The 8,405-nt window shown below is 25.7% G+C and overlaps 1 protein-coding gene across 1 annotated transcript; it reads left to right on the forward strand.

Moving 5' to 3' along the window:
• The first annotated feature begins 3,522 nt into the window (after nucleotides 1–3,522).
• Nucleotides 3,523–6,684, forward strand: LOC145831324 (TNF receptor-associated factor 3-like). The gene is made up of 4 exons (XM_082938536.1): nucleotides 3,523–4,352; nucleotides 4,568–4,723; nucleotides 4,960–5,049; nucleotides 5,201–6,684. Exons 1-4 carry the CDS (start codon nucleotides 3,697–3,699, stop codon nucleotides 5,451–5,453), a joined length of 1,155 nt encoding a protein of 384 aa, XP_082794662.1. The 5' UTR covers nucleotides 3,523–3,696; the 3' UTR covers nucleotides 5,454–6,684.
• Nucleotides 6,685–8,405: the final 1,721 nt, after the last annotated feature.

An 8,405-nucleotide genomic window follows, 5' to 3' on the forward strand; every position in this document is an offset into this window, starting at 1 on the left:
CAACCCTGCAATAGGTTTTAAAAAAACAATTAACAGAACCTTCCTAATAGGGTATACAACATTAATGTGAGCTTTAACAAAAACTGCAATCCACTTTTTATAAAGTACTTGTTTCCAAATTGTATCTTAAGTAAGAGCTTTTAGGGCCAAAAAAATTCCTTTTTTAATACAGCTTATCTTTTGAATATCATTAAAATTTATCTACAACAGTCTTAGTGCTAAAAGTTTGAATAGGGTGTTTCAATGAAGAATTAGGATTGTTAAAATTGACATTTTTTAAAGTTTAACACATTAATAGTTGTGTAAGAATGTGCTTTTTAATGTGCTGCTATTTCAGTGCAAATATTCATACTATTTAAGCAGGGATAGTTCTGCAGTGAGTAAACAAAAAAAGCAGTTTAAAATTAAAGTTTTTCAAAAATAAAGTTTGCTGACAAAAGTTCACATAAGAGCATTTATAGAATAAAGTAAAAAATAAGAATTATTTTAATTGCCCAGTTAAAAAAAGATACAAATTTATAATAACAACAGAGAAAAATTATAAAATTAAGGCCATAGGGAGAGTTCAACATTTTTTTTAAATTAACTTAAGCTTTTACATAGAAGCTTTAAGTACAAACTACTAGCCAGTTTTTATAGAATTCAAAAATATCATCTAACTTTTGAGATATTTAGTTTTTTGTAAAAATTTTCTGATATAAACGTATGGACCGCAAATTTTTTGGAGTCAATTTTCTTGGAAATTTTAAAATTTACTAAAAATCTATCTCCTTAATTTTTTCGAGCAATCTTCTTCAAATTTTTAGGAAATGTTTTTTATAATAAAAGGAAAAAACATTACTTTAGAATTTGAATAATTAAAAAAAATAAAAATTTTATCATAAAAAAAAAGTGTTTTTTTTTCAAAAACAATATATTTTTACAAAAAAAGTTTTATATCTAAAGTAATGTTTTTTGTTATTGTATAAAAATTAGACTGAAAGTTTGAAGAAGATTGCTTGAAATATGTAGGAGAAGGTAGATTTTAAATGAAATAGTTTTTTTTTGCTGTTTTAGTTTTCCCTTCCCATAGGGAACCTTTTATGCGGCCCAACTTTGACTGGTCATATCTGAAAAAATTATTTGAGTTTTTAAAAACAATAAAAAGCATCTTGAAGCTTAGAAAAAACTCTATAAAATAAGATCAACTTGTAAAAAACATGGTTTACCCCTCTATGGCCTTAATTGATCTAATTTGTTTCAAAAAAAATTGGAGCATAAATCACTTTGAACAAATTTAGATCAAAGAAGATAAAGTATATTCAAACAGTTATTATACAAACGCAGCCTCTAGAAAAGTTTTTCTGAAATAATATATGTTTGTTTAGTTTTTGTACAAACTTTTAAGACAAACCTGTTTTTTTATAAAGTCTGTTAAAGTAAAATATCTAGTTAAAATTTTTTCTACCCAAAATACACTAAAATTAAAATCAGCAAAGCTGCTTATAAAATAAGTTATTTTTATAATAAAATTTGTTAGAATTAAAATATTATGTTTACTATTTCAGATTAAAACTGTAAAAGAAATATATGATCCATTAATACCTTGTTTTATTTTAAAACTTCTAGAATTTTAATTTGGTTTTAAACTACAAACAACTTGTCAATATTAAAAACTATGCAAAAAAAGATACATTTTAAGTAAATTAATATTATAAAATTGCAAAAACATATGTTGTATATATTCAAAAATATTAGGTTAAAAGGCTTTATAAAAAAACACTTAAAATAGTTATTTGTAAATTACAAAAACTAATGACTATTGCTTATTTAAAGTTTTACAAACTAAGAATATAAGTTTACAAGTTTTTAAGAATGCAACAACTAGTTGGCAAAGAATTAAAATGAATCTAAGGTGATGCTAGTCTTTATTATCACTTATAAAAAGTCTCATAGCTGCTACACACTCTGGATAACTCAAAACAATTTAAAATTTTTGAGATCTCAGGATTACCCAGATTAACTCAGGGTTACTCAGACCAGTTTTGTTTTTTTACAAAAATCTCAGGGTAGTTTAACATTTAAAAAAAAAAACCCAAGCTAGTTTTTTTCTAGACCATGAATGTTAATTAGTTGTTCCAGTTTCAATATTTTATAACTGATTTTGTCCAAAAACTTGATTTCAAAAGTTAGCAAATTTTTAAAAGATGTTTTTAAATACTTAATAATATTAGGATGATCTAGGACAGTTTAAGTTTACTCAGGACCAATTTTATTCCATCAGGATAGTTTTTGGTCACTCAGGATAATTTTGTTTTTAATTTGAAGAGTGGCAACCCTGAATCCTATTTATCTACTCAAAAAGATGTTTAAACTTTCAAAACTGTTAAACTATGTATGGTAAAATTACAAGATAGAATCAGAATTATTTTTTTTTAGATAATAAATTGAAGCATTGTTGACAAAATATATATTTTTCAATGTGCATAAACTTTTATTTAATTAATAAAAAGATCTGTTTAATTTCTAACAATAACCTATCTTTGAAAAGTATTTGAACTCTTATTGTTAAACACTAAATTTATATCTTTTTTCTCAAAACTTAATTATTAAATACTATTACCTTTACTGATAAAAGTTATTACTTTTTTTAGAGAAGTCTTCTTATCAAGATTTGTAAAGTGATTTATTATATAATAATAGAAAATAAAAATTGTCTTCAGTTTATTTGCTGAAAAGAAGTCATAAAATTACACGTTTTCAATAAAGATGAGTTGATAGACTTAGAAAATTATTTAAATATAATTTTGTTGTGTACAAAAATTACATAAGGATATTATGTTGAAAATAAAGGCTATCATTTAAAGTTTTCACATTCTACTTCAAAATACAAGATTTTATTTATAATACAGCTAAAATAATATAATGAAACTTAAGCAAAAATTAAGATTTTGTAAGATTAAAATACTACAATACTTTTTATATTAGTAATATTAAAACTTATATGGATAAAATTATAGCCGCCTTGAAAGTTCTTTTTGTAGTTTTGCCTGTTTTAAAATTTTATTAAAATTTAAAGCACTTTTTTAAAGTATATTGTATCTTTTTGGGATAAAAAATAGTTTACTTTTTTACTAATGTAACACGAGTTGGAAAAATCACTGAATTTACTAGTCATTAAACTGTTAAGTTTTTTTTTTAAGTTTTTGCTTTATTAAAAAACTTGTATTATGATCTTTTAAACTTATATGTTTAAAGCATGTTTTTATTTAAAAAATTGTTAGTTTTAATATTGAACTATTTCATCATAATGATAGATTTTTTTTATACATTTACATTATACACAATATATGTTAGTTCTTAAATAATTTTATAGCTTATTTAGTATTCTTACATAAAAATATAATTACTTTAATAAAAAAAACAAACTAAAAAAGTAATCAAACACATACATGAATGTTTGTTTATCAAAATTATGTTATCCTAGTGATAATTAACCAATTTTAAATAACTTGTAGAATAATAAATATTTTCTTAGGTTATTCAAATAATTTTTTTAAAAAAAGTTTTAAAATTGGGGAATTAAGTTTGTTGGAAAAGCAAAAACTTTAAAAAATTCTGAGGAGTGAAGTTTTCTCTGTAAGTAAACGTTTTTGGTAAATATTTCTTTGACGGTATTTTATATTTTAACACTGCAAGAAAGAATTACATAACACAATGAATAAACATGGCCAAACAAGTAGATTTGGTCTTGAAGTGGAAATACAAAACAAACTGTGCAAACAAGAAAGCATCATCCTAGACCTGTCAAAGGAAAATGAGGAACTGAAAAAGACTGTTGTTGAAGTGCAAAACAAGCTGTGCAAGCATGAAAGCGAAATATTAGAACTGACAGAGAAAATTTCCAGCATGGAAAGGCTGGTTCAAAGTTTGACCAGCCTGCCCGAGACGGTCAAGAAGAATTCATCCAGGCTGACTTCAGTGCAAAAAATGTCAGCTTCACAAGTAGACAAGACAAACACTTTGAGGAGAGATCTCAACCAGATGCTGACGGAAACTCAAGAGTCAAAAGCAAACATGGAAAGTAAACTAAATGAGGTGGGGACCAACTTGGCAGTGAACGTGGCTCTGTCAAAAGAAAATGAGGAGAACGCAAAGAAAAACTTGGAGAAGATCCACATACTGGAAGAGAAATTTACAGAATTGCAATTAAATTCTAATTCTAACCAACAACCTAGTCAGCAGCAGCAGGATGTGCCTTCCACATCAGCTGCCGCTCCTAGTAGCAACACAGCTAACTTAGATACAGTCACTAGGATTGTGGAGAGGCATTTGGGAAATTATGATTTACAACTAGCAGCACACGATCTCAGGTATGTAGAGCTTTTTAGACAATATTATTTACTTTAAAAAATTAAAAATTAAAGGCTATGAATGTCATAAGTTAAATATAATTTGTAAGGCATCACTTACAGTCATCCTTAAAAGATTATTTTTTAAAATATTAAAGAATTTTTATAGTAGATGAAAGAGTATGTATTGTTTTCAAATAGATAGAAGTACAAAGTAAATATTAAAACTTGTACAGGTTCCAAGTAATGGAACAAACAAGTTATGATGGAACTCTAATTTGGAAAATATCAGACTACAAGAGAAGAAAACAGGAGGCAGTTTCAGGTAGAAACCTGTCATTGTACAGTCAACCATTCTACACGAGCAGATATGGTTACAAAATGTGCACAAGGTTTTAAAATTTAGTAGAGTAACTAAAGTTATTTACTGGGTTTTAAAGAATATAATGTTTTTTTACAAAATGTGCATGAGGATTTGAAAATTTTGTGAGATTCCCCATGAGTGAAATAGTTTGTGTTTTTGGATCTATAAGGTTTTTGTTTCATTGAATAAAAATAAACTTGTTAAATGTGACAAAAAAGTTTCAGCAGAAATTATTAGTTAAACTTATAATTTTTATTTATTCAGAGTGTATCTAAATGGAGATGGTATGGGCAAAAACACACATTTGTCACTGTTTTTCGTGGTCATGAGAGGAGAGTATGATGCCATGCTTAGGTAACATATTTATTAATTTGCCTTATTTAGATGTTGTTTATAAGGCCTTAATGTGATTAACTACACTGTATTACACCACAAAAAATAATGAATTATTTATAAAACTTTTAAAATTAATATTTAGTATAAAAATACTATATTATATTTTCAGATGGCCATTCGAGTACAAAGTCACTCTCATGCTCTTGGACCAGTCCCCGCGCAGGAACAACTTGTCGGACACGTTCAGGCCCGACCCCACCTCCTCCAGTTTCAAGAAACCCTCCACGGACATGAACATTGCCTCGGGGTGCCCGCTTTTCGTGGCCCACAACGTCTTGAATGGCAACCAGGCCCAGTACATCAAGGACGACACCTTGTTTGTGAAAGTCAGGGTGGACACCGCCGACGTGCATTCAATATAGATGATAGAGGACTTCAAAACATTACAAAATATTTTTTATCAAAAAATTTGATGAAGAATTTATTTCTTCCAAATTAGTTTTCCTAATTGACTTCTTCTTTGGTAGATCCAACACAGAGAGTGGACAATTTGTTAAAATATACTATTTTTTTATGTATAATATAATTGATGAAAAACCTGTCAAATTTGTTTCTTCCAAACTAGTCTTCTTAATTGACTTCTCCTTGAAAAAGAACTACTTGAATACTACTTGAAATGATAACTCTTATACAACTTCAATAAATTTTGACTTGATTACGTGTTAGAAATTATTTCTTTCTTAATTCTTCGTTGCCACATCATTTCCTTTCCAACAACCATTTACATAACCATAAAACAGATTTGTTTTTTACTTAATTAGATACCAGGCCTGTAACATGAAATATGATCCTTGTTTGTGAAAGTTAGAGTTGATACAAAAGAGGTGCATTCAATATAGTTGTTGTGAATAATTTTGATAACAAAAATGATGTGTGAGTGGAACAAAAAAATTCCATGCATTTGAAATTCAATCAGTTTAGTCTTGGTTATGTGAAGATAACAGCTTATTTTATACTTCTTTCATGATAAATTTCTTTCTGCTGTTATTTAGTTCTTACCAACAAGCATTTGGATAATGGTAAAACCATATGAAGTTTGATATATGTTTTTCACTTAATTAGATACAAGGTGTTTTGATACTGGAGACAAATAGCTGTAAATTGATATTATAGACATTTTGGATATTGAGATCTCACTGCAAGAGAAATTGAAAAACATAACAGAATCATCGAAGCAAAAATAGTTGGCTGTGCAAAACTACTATATTTTAAAAAACAATGCTAATTAGATTTTTTATATGATGAAACTCTGTTTTTTATCGTGTTTTTTGGTATTTAAGGGGAAAAGTGTTAACAAGTTTTAGTTGTTAATTTGGTTTATGTAGTTATATAATTTGTGTACACTATTGTAGTTGTAAGGTATTGTGTCACTAACTTTTTCAATATTATAAGAGACTATTGATAAAATAGTAAATAACTAAAATAAGTATTAAAAAAAAATTTAAGTAATCTTTCTTAATGTAAGTTGTTTTGTTGTATGTAATATATGTAATTAAAATAATTGTCTTAACTTTTATAACGATAAGTTATATATGTAAAATGCAAATAGTAATCAAGTAAAGGTTTATTTATAAATTTATTTGCTTTTAAGTACCAAGCTTTATTAATTTTAATGTATAGTAATATATATACTATTGTAGAACTTTATATATAGTTTAATACTATAAAGAAACTTGACTTAGATATTAAATATTATAAAAAATAGTATTTTTAAATTGATATGTACTTTTTAAATTCTTTTGTCATGATAGTAAATCAGTTGAATGAGTAAACTAAAATTATTTTATAAAGTAGTTAGTAATTATTTTACGAAAACAAATTTGGTAAAAACTTTTCTAGCGTATTTAAGAGCATAACATGTTTCTTACATATTATAATTGTTTAAACCAAGTATTAATTTTCTTGTTTCATGCTTCTCAGTTTTATCTTCAATTAGATTTTTTCAAACATTGTTAGTTTCTACAAAAAAAAAGTTTTTATTACTAATACTTGATTAACCATATACAGTATTCATTTTGGTTTAATTTTAAAAAATATTCAAAAGTTTTTCATGATAACAAAATTTTGAGGGCTAAAAAAGTTGAAACAAACAGTAATAGTAGTATTAGTGATTGTGAAAAGGAAGGTTGAAAATAACTTAAATATTTAGAACAAGTTTCAGCATAAATAGTAATATTTTTTATTTAATGAATAACTGAAAAATGCATGTAGAGATTGAAATATAATGTATGTACAAACCAAATCAAAAAAATTTATCTTATACAAATTGAATAACCATTCTTCAAATTTAAATAATATTATATGTTTTCAAAATACTTAAGGTTTTTTTTTCAGGAGTCTTTCAGTTTTGTAGTAATTCGTTTAAAAAATTATCCGTAGTATATGTAAAATGTTGAAACTGAACTAGACATAGTTATCAATTTCATAGTTTCTAAAATGCTTTAAATATCTCAATTCAACTCAATGTTTGATTAATTATTTAATATTCTTATCTTTGGCCCAACTTACCCAGTGTTTTAAATTGCTATAGAGTTGCCAAAAAACCTGGAATCCTGTAAAACCAGTATTTTGACAATTTAGAAAAAAACAAAAGGAAAAACTTAAAGCTTGAGGAATTTTGAAAAAATAACTTTTGAATAAAATGTCCTGAAAATCAGAAATTGTTTTCATGAAATGTAACAAAATTTCAATTAGAAAAAAAAATCTATGATAAGCATAAAAATCTTTTTTTATCATTATAGACTTTTTTCATTAAAAAACACATTTTAAAGTAGCTTTAGGTATCTTGTTAATGTTGATATACTATTTAAGACAGTATTTACCTTAAGTTTAAATTTATACTAAACAGAGACCAAAAAACTTGTTTTTTAGAAACCTGGAATAAATTTACCAAAAACCTTGGCATCTCTGTTAATACCATTAAATATTTATTGTGAGAAAATTTTATAAAAAAATGTGATTGAAGTATATGAAAATGATAACTAGATAAAGTGACATAAACAATAAAATTTGAAAGGCATCTTCTTTCATTTTATAAAAGTTTGTGTTTTAGTTATCAAAGCATCTTTAAGCTTTGGTTTTATAAGAAAGTTGAAAATTAAACTGAATAATTCCTGTTAAAATTTATTTTTGAAACAAAGTATTATGATCACCATTAGTAAATGATAACCTATTTCGTAATATCAAGTAATAATAAGTTTATACTTTCATAAGCTTTAACTTCAAGCCAAAATTACTAAAGAAGAAGTAACTAATAGTTTGTAAAAATTATATATAAGCCCAGACTACAATAAACAAAAAAAACCACTATTGTA

The sequence above is a fragment of the Thalia democratica genome, chromosome 3 (assembly GCF_965202585.1).
Source record: "Thalia democratica chromosome 3, ktThaDemo2.hap1.1, whole genome shotgun sequence".
NCBI lineage: Eukaryota > Metazoa > Chordata > Thaliacea > Salpida > Salpidae > Thalia > Thalia democratica.